General features: G+C 38.4%; 1 protein-coding gene across 1 annotated transcript in view; it reads right to left on the reverse strand.

The window, feature by feature from the left end:
* The window catches only part of ptprfa (protein tyrosine phosphatase receptor type Fa), a gene marked incomplete at its 5' end in the record, with an annotated part of 188387 nt that overhangs the window by 115206 nt on the left and 47179 nt on the right, over positions 1–26002 (reverse strand). Inside the window, one exon of the mRNA XM_079841132.1 lies at positions 5332–5520. Within this exon, the coding sequence (XP_079697258.1) occupies positions 5332–5520 (189 nt within the window). The remainder of the gene's footprint in view (positions 1–5331; positions 5521–26002) is intronic.

Here is a 26002-nt window from a genome sequence, read left to right on the forward strand (position 1 = left end):
GAAATAGTAAATTGTGCGCATGATTTATAAATCGAGGGAAGGAATTAGTAAATCATGTGGACGGTTTAGCAAGTCGAGGGAACAAAGTACTAAATCGTCCATGTGATTCAGCAAATCGAGGGAAGGAAATAGTAAATTGTGCGCATGATTTATAAATCGAGGTAATGTATTAGTAAATCGTGCGCACGATTTATAAACCGAGGGAACGAATTAGTAAATCGCGTGGGCGGTTTAGCAAGTCGAGGGAACGAAGTACTAAATCGTCCATGTGATTTAGCAAATCGAGGGAAGGAAATAGTAAATTATGCGCATGATTTATAAATCGAGGGAAGGAAATAGTAAATTGTGCGCATGATTTATAAATCTAGGGAAGGAAATATTAAATTGTGTGCATGATTTATAAATCGAGGGAACGAATTAGTAAATCATGCGCACAATTTACTTTTTTTTCTTGCACTTCATGTGCGGGGCTCCTTACAGTACAACAAATACTTTGATTTATTAATATTATTGGTAATATTAATATCATGCATTTACGTAATAAACTAAATTAGCATAAATGAGTATAACATTTTTATGAATATATTAATATAGAAATAATTTTGCGATAACATTTGGGGGAGAATGGGTTAAATTAACATTAAAATAATGTCACAATGTAAAATTCTTAATGATGCAAAATAATGCAAAATGTAATATCTTCTTCAGAACATGTTCTTGACAGGTTTTGTGCGATTCACCCATAAAGATGTTAATTGGATGCATCGTTGTGGAGAAAACAACTGCAGGTTTCCGGTGGTTTGCTATAGCTGTCTTTTAAACATACTGATGTATTCTTTTCAATTAGGCTGAATCAGACGTCCATTAGTGAGACAGACGAGCAGAGGTTCATGCACAGAGACGAGGCCGGATGGAAGACGAGGAGGAGGAAGACAAAGAGAGAAGACTCCAGAATGGGGACAGGGTGATGGAGGGGGGACACTTTGAGGTGACAACGGAATCGAAAGATGACGCATTTGGATATTTTCTGTTTTCAGCATTCTTACCTCTGATTGGTGTACCACCTGGTGAGGTAATATGAATGCAAATAAGATTAAAGAGAACCGTTAGTGTGAAAGAAAAAAGAGAGAGAGAGAGAGAGCCAGAGCTAGAGAGAGAAGAGGAGAGGAGAGAAAGATGAACAGGATAAAAAGATTTCTTATTTAAGAAGCGGCATGTACAGTCTTCCCAGAAGATGTTTGGCTCTTCTGTTCTCATTGTGTGTTAAGTCACATTACGTAGTTTACATTTGCTGCTTTAGGCCAGAAACATACTCTATGCAAGCACACAAAAGAGTGTTGTACACACATGATGTCCGTTGTTGAGTTACTACTTCAGTACTCAAGGGAGTTACTGTGCTAAATGTCTGTACAATCAAAGCAGATGTTATTATTCAGGTAACTGGCTAGAAACATGGTGAAATATCAATTTGTATAAACTAAACTGCACAGCAAATCATGAAAGTAGTGGACTTGAAAATGAAAACTGTCCATAGAAGAAGAGTTTACACTATTATCTGCAATAGCGCCCCATTTGAAGCTTGTACTTTGAAAGGAATTGCATTTTGACACGTTTTAAAGCACCACGTGTGAAATCAAGCTTGCTTGGCTAAAAGTCTCTGAGTTCATGTACTTGTGTAGAGTATGTTTTGGCCTTTAAAAGACTCATTCTTGTGACGGCTGAGCCAGTAACAGTTTCAAGGGTCTTCTGCTATTTTTACAGTGATGCACATTCTACCTCCAGCACAACTTTGGCCTTCGGATCCGACCACAGCTGTGCTTAATAAATACAGTTGTCTGATGCAACACAGAAGAAAAGCTTTTTTGAGAGTGCAAAGTGAGAGTTCAATCTCATTGCATTGACCGACCCTTGAGTCTTATTATTTTCAAAAGAGAAAGTGACTTTTTTAACTTTGAAAAAGCGTTGTCTGTTGACTATGATGCAGATTCTTTTCAATCTGGATCATAAGTCAACCACTCCACCATGTGAAAACAGTTCAGTTTCGGGAGGGGGGGTCAGAGACACGAGGAAGCCCCTGTAAACTGTGTGGATTGTGATCCAAAGCCATCAGCAGTTTACAGAGAGCCTGTCGTACACTGGGACCCTCAGAAAGCCCAGGATGTCCTAAAATCCTGCTGACAGGATGAAGGACTTTGGGCAGAGTCTGCAGTGTAGCAGGAGCATAATGAAGAATAGTAGGACTTTACTATATCTTCACTATGGCTAGAGGGAGAAAACTCAAGTATGTGTTCATTTTTCCCCTTAAAGAGCAGTTGGAAGTAAGAGTTCTCCATTCGCCGGCAGTCGAGAGACAGCCACTATCAATCCTGGCTGTATTTAAGACTTTAAACAGCAGCTAAGCTGGACATTTATTATCTTACTGAGGAGAAATCAATAATCAGCGTGACACATCTCTGTTCATAAAGATCTGCACACCAATCATCATAAATCACCTCTGCCTGAGAGCTTAGTGTGGTAACAAATCGGTAACAAATCAGGGGGTTTTCATCTTTTTATAATCTGCCAGGTAAAAATGTTTCGACTGCTAATAAAACTAATTGCACAATTTAAGAAAACGCTCAATTTGAAGCATCATGCATGTCCGTAGCAAAAATTATGCCGAAAATTAGCAGCCGAAATGGATTCTTATGATTAGGAGTTTGCTTGAGCAATGGGCTATTTTCACAGACTGTGATGTAGATTTATATATATTGTGTTTTATTACCTTGGCATTGAAATAGTGTAGGAAAATGTTTTAAAGTCATAGAAATGCTAATGCATGGGTTTCTTCTTTTACTATTGGAGCAAATGGGAATGCAAAAATTATAATCGTTGTAGTTTTCGTTCAGCACTGTAGAAGTTTACCCAACTATGACGACTTTCGCATTTAAGAACCCTGGAAACAGGGATAGCGATGTTTATCTACACTAATATCTAAATGTCCTTCTGCTCACATGGGTAAGAGGCTTGACTCCTGACATATAGTCTACCTGAGAGTGTTTACATTGAGAGTAGCAGGATTACAAATCCTACTCTCATCCTCTCTTTCCCATCTCTCTTTATCCGATTCTGCCTCCCTGTCTGCTTATCACCCAGCTTGCATTGTAAACAGATTGTTGATTGATGTCCAGGGAAGAATCACCTGCTTCAGTGGGGTTGGTGGTAATTACTCGCACACAATGACATGTTCCAGTGAGATTAAGGTTCCGTTTGAAGAGGTAGGTATTGAATCATGAGTGCTTTTCCTATTTGTTCCTAGCCGTTCTGTAAAGGTCACGAACTGAAAAATTGTTTCATTAGCATTCGTTAATGGGAAAAGGCCTTCACGCTAATGGCTGGAGAGCAAAGCTAATCTCAGGATCAAATAATGGACTGTATCCAAACAAATAAATTATGTGATTGTCTGGTAGCTGCGAGATGGATTGGCCGAATGAGAATAATATGACAAATGCGGAGCTGTTTGACGATTGACGCAGGATATGATTGTTGACAGGGGCCGACGATTCTAATCAAAACAAATCACTGTGCTGTCATTTTAATCATGTTTGTGTGTCCTAACCGGAGGGTTCTGTGAATAATAACTGCGAGCCAGTCTGTCTTCCTGTTTGTTTCCGTTTACTTTAAGACATGAAATGAAACCGGAGGCTCATTTCATCTGAAATGTCACTTGTCATACAGATGCACTGCCTTAGTGTGCTATAAAGAAAAAAATCCCATTCGTTTCCTCCACAGAGATTTAGTGAATGTAAACCTTTCCAGACAGACCTATGACCTAAGGGTTTAAAATTCACGGAGAAGAATTACACTACCTTGAATATTTTGCAATAAACGTCAAGTGTTAAGTATTTTATACTTTTATTCAATGACTTACACAAGCATTCAAAAGTTTAGGGTTGGGTATTGAAAGAAGTCTCTGTAACAAGGTATAGTATACGTTTATCAAATACTTTTGCTTCAAATGAGCTAAATCCCAGCATCAGCCCAATCAGAAATACCGGTTGGCAGAAACTGCTAAACGCCACTTCCCTTTGTCAGCAAAATCAGAAGACGCGAATCGTAAATCCAATATGATTTCAAGATAAATGACGGTGCGTATGTTTTGTCCATCATTACAGTGGTAATGACAGGATTTTATGAGTAGCAAGTAAACACAACTGTATTTCTTGTGCTTGTGTAAAACTCTGACAGAGACAGGCGTGGCAGTCACTTGATTCACAACTCCCCCTACTGTGTGGATCAGTTTTTTCATTAGCCACGTTTTCATTATAGATTTAAGCTAAACGTTTGCGATATTTTCTAAATGTCGATAAAAAACGATTGCGAAATTACGGCGTTTCCATTATCCGATGTTATGCGATTAAAACTTATTTTTTTCCTCTCGTGTTAAGTCATTCCAAAAATTATGCCACATATGTTGGAAGGTTTATGTACATCCCATCCACCGCACTAGCCATTGTTTTTAATGGAAGGAGACGTACGTGTTATCAAAGTATTAATGGCAAGGACAGCACCTTATACTTGAGAGCGGTGTTTCTGAGTGTTTCTCCCTCATATCTGCTTCAAGGTATTCATGATCATTTGTGGCATTTCTTTGTTGTCTAGAATCCAGTATTCCTGTAATTCTATTGTCTTTTATGATTTTAATAAAGAACTCTGTCTCGTCTCGCAGCTACTGCTACATTATAAATTCTGCTTTCATCATTTGCAATGTTTCCAGTTGCATCTTTAGTGTTTTTGCAACTCTTTACTATGTCTTGTTGTCCAAAGAGGTGTACATAGAGGTTTTTGCCAAAAAAAACCCCAAAGTGCCAATTAAATACCAATTCATTGACTAGTGACATTTTTTTTTTTAAATAAGGCATTTCAATAACTGACTAATAACCTTTTCATTGCCATTAAAGTGAAATCACTGAACCTAAACATAGGAGCCTGATAAAAAAAAAGCTAATTTAAAAGAAAACATGTCAGACGGACTTAGAGGTTTTTGCATCTGAACTCTTCAAATACTTTCAAGTGTTGCAATATGATTCATCTGGGAGCTGGTTTGGTTCAAGGCTTAGAAATCTTTATTGAAGAATTTTCTGAAATCCCTATGGAGAAAATGAATGGGAAAATATCCTTTTGTGCTCTATATTGTCTTTGTTGTCGAGGTTAAAAAAGAGGAGGTTTGAAAAAAATAGCAGGGAACGCCGGCTTCAATGTATGCAATCATCATCTTTCGATCGCACTCATTATAGTTTATTCTTCATGCTTCTTTGGCTTTTGTGCGTTTACAGTGTTCTTTTTTTTTACCTGAACGGAGTTGCTTGATTCGTCCATTGCTGCTGTTAATGTCGACAGGCAGGAAGTCTTTGAACCAGGAGATCTCAGGGTCGGGGTTCCCGCTGGCGGCACAAAGCATGGTGGCAGTGCGCGTTCGCTCCACCACCTTCAGCTGTGGACCCATGTCTATTGTCGGGAAGCCGTGAGGGATCTGGTCCTCTGGAAAACACACACACAAAACGACAAAAATAGAGGCGTCAGCACACATGACTGAATTGCACAATAAGCTGTGCTTTTTCGGTCGGAAAAGTCGCACGGCTCATTTTTTTAAAGCCCAGCACTTACAAATGTTCGTCCACAGGACCACCCAGGGCGAGCGGTCTGTAGCAGCTGAAATGCGTGACTGTAAGACACAGAGGTGGAGTAGAGATCACGGTGTGAAATCCACCGCTAATGTAAATACGAGTGGGCCGAGGTGTGACTAATCCGCCCGTGGTGTTTCTGGTCATGGATATATGAGGGTGAGAGGGGTGATTTCCCTCAGGCTATAGTGACACCTCACTGAACTTATGACTCTGCCTGACCCACAGTTTGACTACAGGAAGTCTAATGCTGGCATTGCTAAATTAGGCACCAATACAACTAAAATGCAATGTTCACATGCCTCTTTTGCACTGCAGAGCACATGGAAACGCTCTCTCTCTCTCTGGCCCTGTTTACACCTGGTATTATTATGCATTTGTGTCAACAAAGTAGCCGAAGTTGCCCGCACACTGAAAAAATGCAATCAGACCAAAAAAGGTCTATCAAAAACTCTTCAGGAGCACTGAAAAAGCTATAGGCTGAAACGTTTGCTCTCTAGTCTGTTTTTAATACACTTTGCGTTTTTTTCACTTTCACTTTTTTCATATGCAAAAAGTCAAATTAAAGATGCATTTTTGATAGGCCATTTTTGGGGTCTGATTGCATTTTTTTCAGTGTGCTGGCAACTTCGGCTACTTGGTTGACAACTTCTTTTGTTCTACACACCTGAGAACAGACTGGCTTTTCTCTTTTGAGCACATTCAATTCCTTTTGATGATTATTACGCATTTCAAAAACATCACAGGTAAGTTGTCTTTGTATGATTTCCTGTGGTGGTAGGATTGATTGATCCCATAGAAGGTAGACATAGCCCTGGTGGTCCAGTCCAGGAAGATTTGTCTGTAAGGGTAATGTTTAAATGCACAGTTACCTGACAAAACATTTTTGAGTAGGCTACTCCCTCCAGTGCGAGGAAGACACGTTTAGATCTGCTCTGACGGGTAAAACATTTTGAGATAGCCCTCCAGTTAGGCCAAGAAGATTTGTCTGCAAGGGTACTGTTTAAACACACAGTACCTGGCAAACATTTTTAAAGTAAACCTGACTCTATTTTCTTCAACTCCAGATAGGCGTTATACTATATATATTTTTTATTTTATTCACTTACGAATATTTGAATTCCATTTCTGTGTAAAGCACTTTGAATTGCCGCTGTGTATGAAATGTGCTATACAAATAAACTTGCCTTGCCTTGTATCACTTAATATGTTGTTAGTCATGGGAAATATGTTCAATTATGGGATCATTCAAAAAGAAATCCCCCCCATGTCTATCCAAACCTTGGTGACTTTTTTCTTCTGTTGAACACAAAAGATTATATATTTTTGAAATATATTTTTTGTGTGAGAGTGTGTGTTCCACAGCACAGTAAGTACTGTGGAGTATAAGGTTTGGAACTAAATAAGGGTGAGTTATATTCATTTTTGGGTGAACTATCTTTAGTCTGTACAATCGTTTGGAGTTTGGAGTCAGTAAAATGTTTCATTGTTTCAGAAAGAAGTCTCTTATCCTCACAAGGGCTGCATTTATTTGATCATAAATACAGTAAAACCAGCAAAGGTGCATTTCAGCATTGTTTTTCCAGTCTTCATGGTCACATGATCCTGCAGAAATCATTCTAATATGCTGATTTGCTTCTCAAGAAACATTCCTGATGATTATCATTGTTAAAAACAGTTGTGCCGATTCATTTTCAGGGTACTTTAATGAATAGAAAGTTCAAAAGAACATCAATTATTTGATAACATCATAAATGTCTTTACTGTCCCTTTTAAACAATTTGTCGTTGTTGTCCAGGATGCATCAGAGAACATTAGCGTTTACACAACACAATACAATGTGAACACCTCTGAAAGTGGCTTGAGTGATCCGATCAAAATGTGTCTTCATCAATACCCCATTTACTCTTGCATTTAGCGCTTCTCGCTTGTGATTTCACTTACTTGAGATGGATGTCACTACCAGATGTAAACAAGGTCTATGAGGCAGAGAGCCCTGTTTCCCCTGAGTGGTAAGAGAAGGGAACAGCACAGAAGTTTACATAATGTGCTGTGAGTGTTTCTATGCATGCTAGAAATGGGAAATGAGGAGTGGATGAGCACAATCAGAGAGAAACCAAACAGCATCCAGCGGTCACCACGCTCTCACTGCCAGCAGATAACGGAGGATAAAACAACTTTATGCAAATCAGCATCATTAAGAACAGCAGGTGCAGAAAGGAAAAATACAGGACTAAATGTTCTAACGGTTCTCCGTTCATACGCTAATTAAGCTTTACTAACACACAAGGGCTGCACAATTAATCGAGATAACATCAAAACTGTTTTTATTAAAAAAACGTGATCTCGATTTAACTCTCCACATAAACTCAATCTTGGGAGCTGTTCTGAGTTTGATTCGCTTTACCATTGCATATACAATGAGAACAAAAGAGGATCTGGATTCTTCATTGCATCAACTAAAAGAGGACTGAGCTTGACTCTTTTAAAGAGAACAAGTCTGAACACTTAGAATTTTTTTTTGTTGTATCAGTATTTTGCATCGTTTTCTTAGCCGGACGTCGTCATACTCAGATTCTAGTCAGAATATGAGTCTGATACTGCTCGATTGGGCTGTGATTATGGGGCGTTTCAACCGAGCCAGGAAAGAAAATGCCTCTGCACTCAATTGGATAGACCTACAACCAATCAGAGCAACGGAGCGATGCATAGTTGTCAACAGAACTCAACTGCACACACGCTGGAAGAAGTAGAAGAAGAAGATGAGTGTAAACGATCTTTGCTGGTGTTGTAAAAATAATTTAAGGATACACGGAGTACTTACCAACACGATCATCATTTTTGAGAGAAATAGTAAAGGTGAATGCATATACAAACAAGTTCCCCGTTTAGGATTAGAAACAATTCAACACAAGCGCTCTTTGGTGACGTGAATGATTACGGTACTGTTGATCATCTGTCCATCATCGTATAAAGCCCGCCCTGACAATTTGATTGGTCTGAACAGCTCTGGTTCGAGCATAGTTGCTCCACAACGGATCAAGTCCAGACCGAACTGCCCGACCTCAAATGTTGTAGGCGGGGCTAAGTTCTTTCTACTATATTATCGAAATGTCCTTAAAACAAGTTTATGTAAGATAAGTCGTTTTCAAAGAAAACATCTTGAATTAAGTTCATTCTTCTTACAATTGCTAGTTTTATAAATCTCATTACATTTTCCAACATTAATTATAAAAACACTTTTCTTAGCAAGTGTTAACATCTAATGTTTTAAGAATATTTAGATATTTACTGGAAAATAAGACAAAAAAACGAATTACGAAAACGTTTTAGTGATTTTTTTTGTGGTTCAAATCCCAAAAATGGTTTGAAAAAACAAAACAATAAATTAATAAATATATATTTTAAACAAATGAATATATAAAAATAACATTTTTAACATCTCACATTCCATTTTGGCACTGAAACTGTTAAACATTGTTTATGGGTTTTCCTTTGCAAACACAATGACGAAACCGGACTCCCTCTGTGGTTAAATTACGGTGTCACCGAAGCACTAAAGTTTACTTTTCTCACAGGAAGGTTCTTTTATGCTACACTACAGCTGGGGAGTTTCTCTGTGAGACAATAGGAGAAAAAGCTGGGAAAGCCTTAATAAAGAGCTTAGCATGAGCCTTGCAATGAGAGAAAATGCACGAATGAGGTGAGGGAGACTCCCTGGAGAGCTCGCCGGCCGTCTGTCTGTCTCTCGATGTGTGAGAACATGTGCCTGAGGAACACTTCGTCCTGCTGGAAGAGCTGCCTTTGTCGCTGTGTTTGTTTTCTGTTGAGAAGGTGCATTGTGGACTAGGTAAGGTCACTGTAGGGTCGCAATTAAGCACCACAGGTATTTGTGTGACATGCAGGTTTGGTAATAGACCCCAGTGGGAATAAACTAACACTAGCTGCAGTGAGATACACCTTCAGGTTCTAAAGGAATCGTCCATTCCAGGTCACTGCCACGGGGGAAGGAGGGTTTGAGACAGATACTATTGTGTACTATTGTATCATGTGTGGTATAGTAGTTGAGAAAAAAAAAAATCACAAATGAGATCTCTTAAACATCTCAACTGTTTCTCCTTGCCACCAATACGATTAAATGTAGCAAATCAAGTTTCCCCTGAAAAAAAAAAAAAAAAAAAAAAAAAAACAGTAATCGCACATGTCTCCTCTAAAGTCGGAAAAGAGATCTCAACAGGGTGCTCAGTTTTACATGACAAAAGTCTGTGCTTTTCCCAATAACTAATAATAAAACTAGTAATAATGGTTGAATTTAAATAATGCTGAAATATTAAATTAAAATTAACTCTTGGCACACTCACTGAAATAAAAGTTCTAAAGTGACAAACTAAAACTAAAACTAAAATAGTTAATGTTTTCACAATTAACTAGTTGCTAACATCCCTTAATCCTATCCAATACCTAAACTTAACCACTACCTTACTAACTATGAATAAGCCGTAACAAGGAGGGTATTGAGGCAAAAGTCATAGTTAGTTAATGAGAATTAGATACTAATCTAAAGTGTGACCAAAAAAATAAATAATAAATAAATAATTCTAAATATTTTTAATATAAAAAATAGTTTTTTTTTAAAAACTATAATAGTGTATAAATAATACTAAAATAACTGGTAAAAAATAATAATACTAAATACTAAAATAACACTGGTAATCAAAAATCTGAGATCTCAATATAACTTTTCTTCTAATTTGGCCTCAAATGATCTGAGCTGTTATCATTTTATAAATATGATAAATATGTCAAAAAACATTTTTCATTAAATATTTAGGGCCAGATTTACTAAACAGGGCAAATTAGCGTGAGAGCGTAATTCCCAAAAAACGCAGATGAAACGCAGAAAGTTCTGTGCGTGATTTAAAATGAAAGAACACAGACGCAGCCGGATCATTTCCATAATGACCAAAGCAATCTACCAGTCTTGTTTAAAGGTGCAGTGTGTAGTATTTATGAGGATCTATTGACAGAAATGTTATAATAGAAATTAAATAATATACATAACTATGTTTCAGTGGTGTATAAAGACCTTACATAATGTTTTTATTACCTTAGCATGAGCCATTTCTATCTACATACACCGCGGGTCCCCTTACAGTGAAGTCAACTTTTTGCGGCGCCATGTTTCTACAGTAGCCCTAAACGGACAAACTGCTCTACAGAGTGCTAGCTACTCTCTGCTGTCTCAGACGACGACATCTTTGTCCAGTGTCGGCCACCATAGCTTCTCTACTTCTCTACTGTACTTCGAAAGGGAGGGGTGAGGGGTGGGCGGTTGCAATTCGCAACCTCACCGCTGGATGCCGCTAAAATTTACACAGTGCGCCTTTAAGATGTGATTTTTGGGGCAGTAAATAATGGCACAAATACCAGTAAAATGTCGAGCACAAACCTTAGTAAATCACCTTGCGTGATTCATTTAAATACTCTCCTCCGATAAATTTTGCGCCTGAAAGGGAAACTCTTACAAATGCATATCCAATAAGGTCAGGCCCAAAAATCACCCTGTCCACGCCTTTTTAGCACAGATTTTTCACTGTGTCTTTAGCAAATCCTTACAGTAGTTTTTTTATCACCAAAAGAGGGTTTGCACTGGCGCAAGCTGTTAGCTGTTAGTAACTGGAGTTAGTACCTCCAATAATGCTACACTCTAAAAAAAAATGGTGCTATATAGCACTAAAAGTGGTTATTTGGCTCATAATCATACACTCTAAAAAAAAAGGTTCTATATTGCACCAAAAATGGTTCTTGGCTCGTAATCATAGGGGAACCTTTTTTAGTGCTATATAGCAGTGGTTCCCAACCACGTTCCTGGAGGCCCACCAACAGTGCACATTTTGCATGTCTCCTCAATCAAACACACCTGATTCAGGTCATCAGCTCATTAGTAGTGACTCCAAAACCTAATGTGGGTGTGTCAGACAAAGGAAACATTCAAAATGTGCACTGTTGGTGGGCCTCCAGGAACGTGGTTGGGAACCACTGCTATATAGCACCAATTTTGGTGCTTCAGTGGTTCTTCAGCGGTTCTTCAGAGGTGCTATATACCACCTTAGTCAAAGAACCGGTGAAGAACCTCTGAAGAACCGCTGAAGAACCACTGAAGCACCAAAATTGGTGCTATATAGCACTAAAAAAGGTTCCCCTTTGATTACAAGCCAAAAAACATTTTTGGTGCCATATAGAACCTTTTTTTAGAGTGTAGGGGAACCACTTTAAGTGCTGTATAGCACCAAATCTTGGTGCTTCAGTGGTTCTTCAGCGGTTCTTTGGAATGACTGAGGTGCTATATAGCACCGCTACCATATACAGAACCTGTTAAGATATTGGAGCACCAAAACTGGTCCCCCTATGATTACGAGCCAAGAACCACTTTTAGTGCCATATATAGCAGTGTATATATATATTTATTGCAAAGCATTATTGCTTTGACTAGATTATAAACATTTTCTTTTGTGTCTAACTTTTGTTTCTAACTTTTTTTGTTTCTTTGGGGGATTTTTTGTGAGCAATTTTACATTTTCTGAACAAAATGTGAGAGGTGTTTGTCTATGCAAAACCCAATGCTACAATACCAGGGCATTCTGGGTGGTTGCCAGGGCCTCGCTCAGGTGCTCTCTGTGTTGTTTAGTTCAGTGTTATGAGGTTGCTAGGGTGTTGCAGGTGTTTGCTTATAGCCCTAATTCAAAAGAATCATGCACCCCCTAGTCTCTCTGATATCCTGGTCCCCTAGTTAAGGCTCAGGTCTCTCCTTCAGTGTCAATCTTTGGGGTATTTTTGCCTGTCTTAGCAAGCATCACTAAAAATAAAGAAGTTTCATGCCCTGCAGCAATGCAAATGTGTAGACTGTGCCAACAACATCATCCAAAGTGCTCCAAAAACAAAATGCATTGTAGAACTAAAGACAAGTCGCTTTTGAATCTGGGTTTCACACGGCAGTTTATAGTTTATTTTGTTGCATAAACTCCACACGGAAAGGTCGCTACATCTCACACTCTCTGGAGACTTTTCGTATATCCAAGACTTGTTTAAAGCCTTTTGTTGAACCTGTCAACTGAAGAAAACATGCCATACCTCCATTTGTGAAAGAGAAAGAAAACCAATAATCAAGGAAAACCCTTGAAACTCAATCACCCTTATTAATTCTCCAATAATAGGGTGACGTGAATAATCACACCGACAGCACGGCTGCGTTTTTGACCAGCTCACAGCGATGATGCCAGCACGCATCATACATGCAGATTTTCCCACAGTAATTTAACACCAAGGTATTTAATTAAAGCATGCAAGGAGCTTGAAACAGGGCTGGCTCACCTATGACAAATTAGTCAGGGGGAAATGTTACGCCTTATTACATGACCCCGACACTGCCGCGATTATACGGAGGAATTTATGGATTACTCCCTCCACCCTGTAATCCCTGAATGCTGGAATCACGGCATAACTGACAGCCTGTCCGTCAGAAAGAATTAGCCACGGAGATGACGCCGTCCCGACATGCCTCACCGTCTCGCTCGCAAACCGTCGCCACGTTTATGCCTGCGCGTGGAATCTTATTTCCATGGCAACCCCCAGGAAAACACATCAGAGGGTTCGGGGGCGACCCGTCCTCGCCCGCTGGAGGAAATAAAATGATAGACAACATTCTCCCTGTCTGTTTCCATCCCTGTCTTACCTGATAAGTTCATCACCTCAGGGATATTATCAAAAACACCCAGACTGAACATATTACACTCTGTGAAACAGACGATAAGCAGTGTGTCAGTACATATTGCCGTTGCCAAGTGCAAACACATGACTGCACAATTAAGGATTTTAACCTTGTTTTAGGACAGATTGTAGCGTCTCAATCACATTTTAAAGTCTTTCTTTATTAGGGATTGGGTGGTGTGACCTATTAGTATCATCAATAATTAATCATGATACAGTTATTTTTGCTGGAAAGTCAACACAAACAAGTGTTATATATCACACCGTGTCCTAACTACACGCGACACGATAAGATTCCAGCGACAAGCAACATGTCTGTCCACACCAGATGCGACGCGACTGCGAGATGCAACAAATCAATCAAAAACCACAGCCAATCAGAACAGCGCGTGGGCGGGCTGTTTAATCTGACGGCACTCGCAAGGAAATGGATAAGTACATAATCAAATTCACAAATATTACACCATTTAAACATTACTAAAAAGTGAGTTGCTAAAACAATCTTTGTCATAGAATATACTTGTTTGTTCACAGTTTGAACATTCTTGTTTCAATTTGTTTAATTTCAAGATCTGAGGTGAATTATCCTTTGTTACTTTTTGTACGACTAACAAAGCTGGGAGCACTAAATGATATTCAAAGTCACATTACACGCTTTTAACATTAAATAAAGGACATAAATATTACCTGAGATTATCATTGCCATGTTTTGTGTTGTTGTTCCAGCCGCGACGTCGCAGAAATAGAAACCGTTTCTAAAATAGATTCATTGCGTGTCGCTGTCGCGGCTGGTTAGGACAAAATCTCTAATAAACATGGAAAAAAACATGGTTGTGGCGTCGCATCGCATGTAGTTAAGACACAGTGTCAGATAACATGCAATTGTATGATAATCCTCTAAATTAAATACTTGATGAATGAAAGATTTTATTTTATATTTGGAATTTGAATAAATTATAGCAACCGATCGAATTTGAACAACCTGCACCAGAATAAATTTTTTGTATTTTAAATTATTAAATTTTTTTCAGCAAGGATGTATTAATTTATAAGGATGTGACATTTATAATGTAACAAAATATTTATATTTCAAAAATCATGTTCTTTTAAACATTCTATTCATCAAAGAAAAGAAAAAAGTTTCAAGGCTTCCACAAACATATGAAGCAGCTCAACTGTTTTCAACATTGATAATAATCATAAATGTTTCTTGAGCAGCAAATCATCATATTAGAATGATTATTAAAGAATCATGTGCCACTGAAGACTGGAGTAATGATGCTGAAAATTCAGCTTTAATAACAGGAATAAATTACATTTGAAAACATACTCAAATGTAAAACAGCTATTTTAAATTGTAATAATATTTCCCAATATTACTGTTTTTACTGTATTTTCAATCAAATAAATACAGTCAGCATATGAAAACATTACAAATTCCTAACTTTTGAACCGTAGCTAAATCTCTCTTACTTCTTCCGCCGTGCACAAAATACTGTCACACCACCCAGACATAGACTGTATAAAATGCAGACAGAAATCTGTTGCACTTTGCATTGCAGGTCAGGTGTGTGACTGAAGCATAATGAAGTGGCCCATTCAGTCAGACATGTGTCAAGATGACCTGTCCGCCCAGCTCTAGTGTGTGTGTGTGTGTGTGCAGGGACACGATGCCTCTGCACTGGGGCTTTTGTTCTCCGAGTGTTACTGTGACAAGGTGTTTGGCTCAGTATACCTGCTGGATTCTCAGACATTTCTGGAGGCAAATAAAAAAAAGAGTCACATTCACCTAAATCGCAGACAGACAGAGGGAAGGATTTGCTCAGGGGAAGACAGAAGGATCTTTATGGGTTGCGAGTGTCGGTGAGAGTGTCTCATGCCGCTGGGCTCTGCTGAATTTAAAAGACATGAGACAATGTGACATTAGGCCCTGAGGATATTGTCTAATGTTACTAGGTTGTGAATTCCTGGACTAAATGCTGCACAGAATCAAACTATGTCACACAAAAAAAATGAACGGAAAATAATTGGTTACCGGCAAGTTCCCTTACTCTATACAGTGAAAATGTGTAATGTATCTACTGGGACATTTCATGTAATTTTACAGTAAAAAAAAAACAAAACAAAAAAAACATAAATTTTCTCTCAAATCATTTTATAATTTGCATTAAAAAAATTCTCTCTGTGACAGCTCACATTTGAAAGATTTTCATTGAAACAACTTTTCTTAGTGTTTCACATTTATGCAGATTTGGGTTCTGTTATATCCTATGTTGTTAAATTAATATTATTGCATTTTTTAGTGGTGTGTGTGTGTGTGTGTGTTAGCATGATGGTGTTTTGTGTTTGTGTGTATGACAAGTTTGATCTGTAGTTCTAGCAAACACAGCACACTGTAAGAATAAATTAGGTCTCCAATTGAAACTTTTCTAGTGAGCGATCACATCTAAATTTTTCAGTTGGCCAAATTGAATTTCTGTGAATTTATGCAATTTAATTCAATTAAAATTCAAGAAATTCAATTTGGCCAACTGAAAATTTTAGATGTGATCGCTCACTAGAAAATTTTCACATTTTTTTTACAGTGCAGCTTTTTTGTTTACTATACTATTTTTCTATGTAGTGGGATAAAGTTGCTAGAATGTTTGTCAGATTTATAACCTTAGTATAAGTAATTTCAACAATTTCTCAAACTGTGCTCAGATTTGCCCAGAGACCAAGTATTTCGAAGATTTTCCATATGGGCTCAAACATTCCTCGTCACTAATCCTAACCCTTTCAAGATGAAATGCCCGGAGCTGCTATCCACTTTCATTTTATAGCTCTATATATCTGTATGACAACCACTGATTTGTATTTATTTTTAGGGATTTTAGGAGAGATGGTATTTAAATAAATTGTAAATAAGAACTCCATTAACTCTCTTGAGCAATGAAAGAGCAATCCCTGAACAATAAAATGCTCCTCAGGGCTTATTTGAACAGGCATATCCATGTTTCAGAGTCTGAACTACAACAACAGTTCACACACTGTGAGAATTCCTCACCCACAGTGCTGTTCAGCAGCAGAGAGTCCGTCTCCACATGTACATACACTACATGTGGTCCGGACTGACAGGTGGTCTTGTAGATCGTTTACAGCTCTGGAAGTTTTCACAGGTCGCGGCTGCGAGCGAATGCTTCAGACATGCAACAATGCTGATTCTACATGACCCAGATTAGACATGCTAATCCTGAAGTCTTGCCTTATTCACATGCACCAAAACTAAAAGTAAATAATGCATAGTTATTTCATAAAGTGCCATTTGGATGAAATATAAGAAATGTAGCTGGATGTTTATAATTGATTGTCACATTTTGCAAGCGATCAAATGTTTTGTTTAGATATATGTACGGAATTATTGGCCCCCCGGGTAAATATGATCAAATAAGGCTTTAAAAATAATGTTTATTTTTTTGATCATTGAAGTACTTCATTGAAGTAAAAGATTTGAAAGTGTGTGTGTGTGGATGGGGGGGATCACATTATGAAATAAATGTTTTTCTCCAAAACATGTTGGCCACAATTATTGGCACCCCTAGAATTTTTATGAGTAAAATACCTCTGAAGTATATTCCCATTAATATTAAAAAGTTTTTAGCACATGGTGATTAGGAACATGACATTGTTCAGCCATGACTTCTTGGAATTTACAGGAATATAAATATGAGGAAACACAAAGGCCAAATTCCCTTAATCGTTCATCACAATGAGTAAAGATACAAAATAGAGTTCTGATGTGCAGCAAAAGATAGTTGAGCTTCACAAAATAGAAAGTGGCTGTAAGAAAATAGCTAGAGCATTGAAAATCCCCATTTCCACCATTATAGAAGAAGACTCGGAGCTGTTATCTTGGCAAAAGAATGTTGCAACAAATATTAAATAAAAGGGTTCCAATAACTGTGCCCAACGTGTTTTGTTTCCCAAATTACATTGGGATGTAAAAATCCCAAGATTTTATGTGTGATTAGAAACAACTAAATGGATTTGAGACAGATACACCAAAAACAGTCTCAGTAATAATTTGATCAATATATCCATGCCTAAAGGTTTTTCTCCAAAAATCATGTAGCAAAACAAATGTAGAATACTTTGTACATTAATCAAGCAAAACAAAAGTAAAATAATCACAGTGTGTTATTTTTTTTGACAGATGCCTTTTAACTGAGAAACTGAAAATTAGCACATCATATGGTGCTGTGATGTTTTGATCCAATTACATTGTCAAAATATGAAAGAAGACAAAAACAAGTAGATAATTGCATAGGAGAAAAAAAAACAGATGTAAGAACTTACTGCCTTGTTATAAAAAATAAAATGTAATAATAAAAAAGTTCCAATATTTTCCTGCCTACTGTCCTGTAAGCAAAACCAAACTCTAGTCAGGCCAATCACATCGTGTATAGAGTCGGTGGGCGGGCTTAACATAAAGACGACAGAGTTGCGGCGGTTCCGCATGCTACTTGAAAACATAGGCTGAATCCGAAATCGCCCCCCTATACCCTTAAATAGGGCCCTATTTGAGGGGACAGTCATTTGTAGTGATGTCCGAAACCATAGTGGACGTTATCGAGTGCACTCATTCAGTCCCACATTGCCCAGCAATAACGGGTGTACAGCCGGCTGTCCGACTTCACACACTTGTTTTCATTCACTCCTTCAAGTGAAATGTATTAGTGGACTAAAGTAGGGAATAGTGATTGAGGGTTTAGGGGGCGATTTTGGATTCAGCCAAAGAAGCTGGCGAACAGCGGTCTTTCAAATCGGCTGCCCACGGCCCGCGACTGTGGAAGACGAAGCGTTTCTTTGAGAAAAGAACAAAGAACGGCACTGAAGTCATTCTTAAAAAAGGAAGATGTGTTCGGAGTTTTGCCGACCGGATACGGCAGAAGTTTAATCTATCAACTAGCTTCGCTTCACCTTCTTCATTGCTCTGGTTGGTTGTAGCGCTATCCTATTGCGTGCAGAGGGAATTTGAAAGACAACCGTTTATCCCACCCCTCGGATTGAGCCCTGCCAATGGTGAGTTCCCGGACCCAACATGTTGATGTGGGTCTGGCTTGTCAGGCTAATATAGACATATTTTTATGTTATTTAGTAATACACAACCTTTCATGACTTTTTACATAAACTTATAAAGCACGTCTACACTTCCAAGTGAAGCTAAAATGCATTACAAGTCTTTAGATCCCCATGCAAAGCTCTTATAAAGTATAACAACTAGACCCCAGACAGGAGCAATATTAAACGGTGGAGATTTCATTTCTTCAGGGAGGACGAACCTCCTGCCCCGTGTTAAATAATACTGTTATCGTCCCTAAGCAGAGTTTCTCAGGTAGGACATGAACGCCTCATCAAGGCCCTGATCCCCACCGGACTGGACCCGGTCCCGGATCACATCCTCTAGCTACTGCTGTTTTAATTAACACTACATGAACTCCTCTCCACCTGGGAGGAAGAGACAGACCAAAACAAACAGAACACTCCTCTCTCCTCCCCTCGTTCGGCTGACATTTCTTTGCGCAGCCTCTCATCTCCTCTTTAATCAAGGAGCAGTCATGATCCCCCTTGGGGAAATTGAATGCTTTTAATAAAATCTTCCTGCTGGCAGATAAAAACAGATTGCATGGGGATGAGCGGAGGAGAAGAGAGGAAACAGAGGTGATGGGGCTAAGTAGGGATTCAGGAGAAGGACAGATCTGGCATATATTAAATAGAGCAAGGTCTCTCTTATTATTTTTTTCTTCAAGTTGTGAGTTTTCATTCAAAATCTAATGTGATTACATAAAAATATTCAGCGAACTACAAGGAGAATAAATAGACAACACGTCTTCGTGGATGCATGCAAAAACGAACACACAGCACAGTCAGTGATTCATGAGCGTTTGATTCTTGTGAGCCAGTTCTTTTGAAAGAAGAAGTCATATGACCCCCTGTCAGAACATCTCTATCACTAAACTGGATTTATAAAACACATTCAGAACATTAACTGAAAATATATATATATATGAAAGGTGAATAACACTGAAGTGAATAACACTGCTTATCTCTGTTAGTGGGTGGGATATATTAGGCAGCAAGTGAACATTTTGTCCTCCAAGTTGGTGTGTTAGAAGCAGGAAAAATGAGCAAGTGTAAGGATTTGAGCGAGTTTGACAAGGGCCAAATTGTGATGGCTAGATGACTGGGTCAGAGCATCTCCAAAACTGCAGCTCTTGTGGGGTGTTCCCGGTCTGCAGTGGTCAGTCTCTATCAAAAGTGCTCCAAGGAAGGAACAGTGGTGAACCAGCGACAGGGTCTTTGATGCACGTGGGGAGCCGTGTGGGGCCCGCGTGGTCCGATCAAACAGACAAGCTACTGTAGCTCAAATTGATCAAGAAGTTAATGTTGGTTCTTATAGAAAGGTGTCAGAATACACAGTGCATTGCAGTTTGTTGCGTATGGGGCTGCATAGCCGCAGACCAGTCAGGGTGCCCATGCTGACCCCTGTCCACCGCGAAAGCGCCAACTGGACCACGGAGCAATGGAAGAAGGTGGCCTGGTCTGATGAATCACGTTTTCTTTTACATCACGTGGAAGGCCAGGTGTGTTTGCATCACTTACCTGGGAAACACATGGCACCAGGATGCACTATGGGAAGAAGGCAAGCCGGCAGAGGCAGTGTGATGCTTTGGGCAATGTTCTGCTGGGAAACCTTTGGTCCTGCCATCCATGTGGATGTTACTTTGACATGTACCACTTATCTAAGCATTGTTGCAGACCATGTACACCCTTTCATGGAAACTGGTGGCTGTGGTCGCTTTCAGCAGGATAATGTGCCCTGCCACAAAGCAAAAATGGTTCAGGAATGGTTTGAGGAGCACAACAACGAGTTTGAGGTGTTGACTTGGCCTCCAAATTCCCCAGATCTCAATCCAATCGAGCATCTGTGGGATGTGCTGAACAAACAAGCCTGATCCAAAAAAACCTTTATTAAAATTTTAACTACTTTTTAAATGAAAATAAATTACAGTAGTATAAAAAAGAAACACTGGTTTTAGCTTTGGGGATATTTGATTAATTTTAGTGAATCAGTATGTTCAATTAACTGGATCAAAACTTGAACATTCACAGACTGATTTTAAAGAGTCATAACTCAAAGAATTTCCCAGAAGCATGACTTTGTTCTTTAGTTAACCACTCAACTATAAGCAAGAACCATAAACAATATTTTTATAGAGTATTAATTTATATCTTGTCACTGAATTTTAAAAAAAAAACTTTAGCATAAAAAAACAGTTTGTTTTTATATGAAAATATAAACAATTTGTCTGTGAATCATCATTACTGTACACATGTTCATATGGAGATGAGATTAAAAATCATGTGCCACTATTAAGGATTACGGTGTACAAACCCCTCAGGAGGACTTGAAGGAAGCATGTTCCAGATTCAGCCGAGCAGAAGCTCACTGTCTGTCTAACAGCACATCATAAAGGAAACCGGCACAAGTGGCAGTGACAGTGATGTAGGCGTCTAGAGTGAGTGATGTCAGAGGGCGTGGCCTCGTCCTGCCCTCCTCGCCCCTGTAAATTGCTTCTGTCAATCCTGCCACCACCGTCGTGCTGACCTTCTTTCCGTTTCATCAAGGATAATTAGCTAGCAGAATTTATTTGCATTGTTAATTCCTTCCCCTCAACTATCTGTCTCACACATAAACACACATGCACACCAACACACGCTCACAGTATCTCAGTAACTAATAAGCCTTTAATAGCTGCTGTTTGAAGCTGGGTCTTTGAAGCATCTTCCCAGGAGGTTTGTAGAAGTCTAAAGCTGGTGGATGGTGCTGTTTGTGACTCTGGGAATCTGAGTCTTAGCACTGGAGGAACAGAGGGGACAATGTTTGTCTGTCCATATCTGCAAATTTTTTATTAAATTATTGGGCACACTTTTTACTAACAGGGTAAAAAGAGGTTCTGAAGCTCTTTATCTATTTTTGATGGTCAATTACAGGAGGTTCTTTACCTTGAGGAAATGTCAGGAGATCATGTGCCTCTTTTCTAGCAAAGATTAATAAATAAACATTGAAATTAAAGAATAATTAAAATTACATAAAAAAAAACATAATGGGTGTCTACAGCAGCTACTGTTCATGCTTTGTTAAATAAAAGTTTCTCTCACTTATTTAGGGCGTTTTCACACCTGAAAGTCCGCACCAAGGTCCAAACCGAAGTTTATGTTTTGATACATTTTATACATTCGGTAGCTTTTGGTTTGGTTTCACATTGCACTTATGCGAGCGCACTAAAGAACTTTACATGACATACTTGCGTCCTGTATCTTTGACAAGAATGAATGAACAGACGCATATCGTTGCCACTACAGTGCGCATTGCTTGACTATTTCTTTTCATTTCGATTTGTTTAATTTATAAGTGGACATTTCAAGCTTTCTAAACACATATTTCTCATGTCTGCGAGGCAAGTAGCTGTTGCATGTTCAAGAGCAATGCAATTGATCGCTTTGGCGCCTCCATGTCACGATTGTTGTCTGCTATAGCCTATTTGCTTCTTATTTATTACATCCAGGCAATTGGCTGATGAAACATTGATTAAAATTAAGATACAATTTATACAAAACGAAATTCACTTTAAAGAAAGGATTTCTACAAAACAAAACTTAATGAAGTGGTCAAAATCATTTCTGACCTTCTGTCTTCTGACATATTGCGCATCTTTACACTTTTCATAATCAATATAGCCTAGATACATTTTAAAAATAACATTATAATATTTAAACATAAACAGGAACTTCCTGTGAATGGTCCGAACCATATAGAAAATGTTTTCACACTAGAAACGAACCGAACCGAACCTTTGTTCAGTTTGATCTGGAATGAGACTACCTCTTTTTGTCTGACCAAATTTCATCTGTTTGGTGCGGACCGTGGTCCGGGGGAGGTTTCACACCTGTAATTTTGGTTCAGACCAAACTGAAAAGTCAGAAAATCCGGACCAAACAAGGTAGGTGTGAAAGGGCCCTTAATTGTTCTCATGGCAAAAAAGGATACCCTTTTCAAAACAAATATTGTCCCCAAAGTGTACCCTATTTGTGTTTAAGTGCAATAGACTGCTAAAGGGTAGTTTCAGCAGTGTCCTACAGTTTGACATGCTATACTTAATCTAAAAAACTTTTTTTTGTATAATTATAATGCATGCCGTCTTTTATGATCTCATAATTGAGAGACTAAAATATTTGTACAAACATGCACGTATCACTCCACAGGACAAATTCAATACGTTCTCACTCTCACTTGGTCAGGACTTTTTAATGCACGGGGTGCAGGGTATTCCATTGCATTCAGTTTTTTGCCTTATGCGTCAGATCAAGGCACATTTAATACTTTGCATTTTTAAAAGAGGACATTTTTCTTGGGGCAACTTTTGAATGTGTATGCATGCACAGGATCTGAGCTTGACAGTGCATAGAGACGATGAATGTTTTTTGGCTCTGATCCTCACACAAATGAATTGTTTGGCCACGGAACACTTGGAATATTTGTACTATAAATGGAATAAATTGTGACTGTGGTTGTATCTACTTGTTATATCCTGTGTTTTATATTATATAAATAAACAAATGGGTAGGTTTTGGGCTTGGGGTTGGGGTACTAAATAGTGTAAATAAAAATAATAAAATAAATGTAAATAAAATTATTGTTATTATAGTTGAAGAATTATTCCCCATATATCATTTCATCTTGACGATAAAATGCCCATTGCATCTGTGTGTGACGGCAAAGGTTTCTCATTGAAAGCAATGGACCCTGCACGTTGAAAGTGACACGAGGGGTCCTGATCAAACATCAATATGTGATGAGTTGGGAGTGAGAATGTGATGACTAATGAATAAAGTAAACTACTAAAACATTTTGTTTTGCTAATAAAAAACTAAAATTAGTGTCAACTACTCTCAGTATATGCATACATTTTATAATGTAACCCAGCTCTTAAGTGACAGATTTGTCTACTACCCAACATTACATGTGGTATTATGCTGGTGCATGAGAACAAAGTGAGCATCTGAACAAACAGCCAATCAGGCACACTGACAGCTTTTTTTGTTTCATCTGCTCTTCAAGAAATAATCAAATGTTTCTTCAAGCGCCTGTCTTTGCAACTAAGCAACAGCATTTCTTGTCAAATGTCAATGTGAAATGTCTTACAAAGTCAACTGCAACAGTGTTGTAAATTACCCTCATCTGTAGACGAGTTTTAATTTCATACTCGTGTTTTGCCCACACTGTAAAACAAAAGAGTTGTTTCAATGTAAAACAAGTTATTGTTCTTGCTGACTTGAAATCTTAAGTATAGTCAACATGAAATGTGAAGTTGTATTATGTAACAATTTGGATATTTGAGTTATCTAATCTAGTATCTAGTTAAGTTAAATCCGGTAAAGTTATTCTATAGCAAATTGCTAAATATTTTTTTTTACACTGCATGTGATGTTATTGGTTTGGTTTGGGAATGGGACGTTTGGCTGACCTGAAAGGAAAGCAGAGATGACGTCTCAAGAACTTTCTTAGTCTGTCTGGGGAAATTCAAAACAAGACGCAAAATTTCCTTGACACAAATTAGGACATCGATAAACAAACTACAATAATGAACAAATAATTTTCAATGTCAGGGAAGAGGAAAAAATATCTGGTAAATAAGTTGTTATTATTGAAATAAGAAATCCAGCAGCTTTAATTACTTCTTTATCAGGCTCCGGCATCCCAGCGGAGCTGTGTGTGTGTGCATGGCCTGTTTGCTGTAAGATAAACTGCAGTTTCTCTTGGCTAATAGCTGCAGCATACAAATGTGTCTGAAACTCCAAACACATTGGATCTCCTGTGGCACGCCTTGAGACAGGACAAAACCACGCACATCCATTAAACAGGTTATATAACCACACAAATGCGGATCGGCCAATACTTAAAATACACCTTGAAAAAATGCCACCTCCATTAGAAAGGATAATCAAGTAAGAAATATAATCACATTGCTCTTAAAGCAGGTTAACATTAGCAACGAAAGTAAACACAGATTCTTCTTCCTTCCCACTTTTATAAACTGTAGCAGAGCATTAGCGGCAGAAAAATATTTTGCCAGGATGTTATTTTTTTATGTAACAGGTTAATAACAGAGCGAGACGAAGCACGTCTGCAGGTATGCATCCTTGAACAGAGCGCAGAAGAGCAGAAAGAATCGAGCAATGAGAGAGAAAGAGAGAGAGATAGAAAGCCTCGGGGCTGACGGCAACACACAGTCTAATGATGAGGTTTAGAGGCGACGTGCAGCGCTAACTACCCAGCATGCTTAGCTGCATGCTTCTCATTTGCTCCTTATATAACATCCAATGTTACCCAGTACACTTGTTCTTTGAGTGTCTCCATGTACCCGAGGCCATGGTTAACACCCTTTCTACATTGCAAATTAGCAGACGACACCATTAAGACATAAGTCGATGCAAAAGCCTGTAGAATTTCAAAGGGATCCTATAGAGTTACCTTCACTTTGTGCTCATGAACAGTGGGCAGTGTTGTAGTGCGTGAAGTATGTTTGAAAACCTTGATGTGTTTTTACAGTTGCTGCAGTAACAGTATCTGCCTACAGTCACCAGGTAATCAAATACACTTTTTTTGTGTGTTTTTCAGAGTTTTTGTCATTTTTGCACACACTCTGTGTATATATAATGTGTGCGTGTGTGTATGTATGTAAGTTAAACACTATCATTCACACAATTTTACAGATCCCCCAGTCTAGTGACTTTATGTTTCTAACACCTTTGTGGACTCTTGCCTAACATTAGGCGAATAAGATGTGTTTCTGATGTTGAAATGAACACGGACTCGGCTCAAGGTTTGGATTTATCTGCTTTAATCTACTGAGCAGTACACACGGACAGGTCAGAGGTCAGGACTCCACTATGGCACCACACTGGCGCCTCTGAAACAGACATTCTTTTCTGGCATGCGGAAATTACATGCTACATGCACAACGGTTTAAATCTCATATTTCAGCCATTATCGCGTAAAGGAATGTGGGTTTCTCATGCTAAGAAACTCTTAATATTCTTAGTTACTTAGAGTCACATTTCTGTGCCATTTTGTGGATTTACATAATCCAAACAAATATTTTATAAACCAACATGCACAAGGTATGAATGACGGCCGTACCAATGAAGTGGAAATCTTTGAAGCTTTCTAAGGACTTCCGTAGCTTAGCTTTTGTTAAGATACAGCAGAGCAGGCCCGGTTCTACGTGCTAAGCAACGTGGGTAGGGGGTCAAATAAATACAAAGCAGTATCAAGATGCATGTTGACTAAATTCAAGCATTAAAGAGAAAACAGTGTCTTCACTTTTATCTTTTTACACATTCATTTCCCACATATAATTGAATGAGGAAAGGAAAAACAAAAGAAAACAGCAACAACAGACTAACATGTTGACTACTTGAACATACATTTTGCTCTCCTTTCTTTCTGGCCAGCAAATTTCTCAATG

This window comes from Gobio gobio (genome assembly GCF_949357685.1).
Source record: "Gobio gobio genome assembly, chromosome: 17".
NCBI classification, from domain to species: domain Eukaryota; kingdom Metazoa; phylum Chordata; class Actinopteri; order Cypriniformes; family Gobionidae; genus Gobio; species Gobio gobio.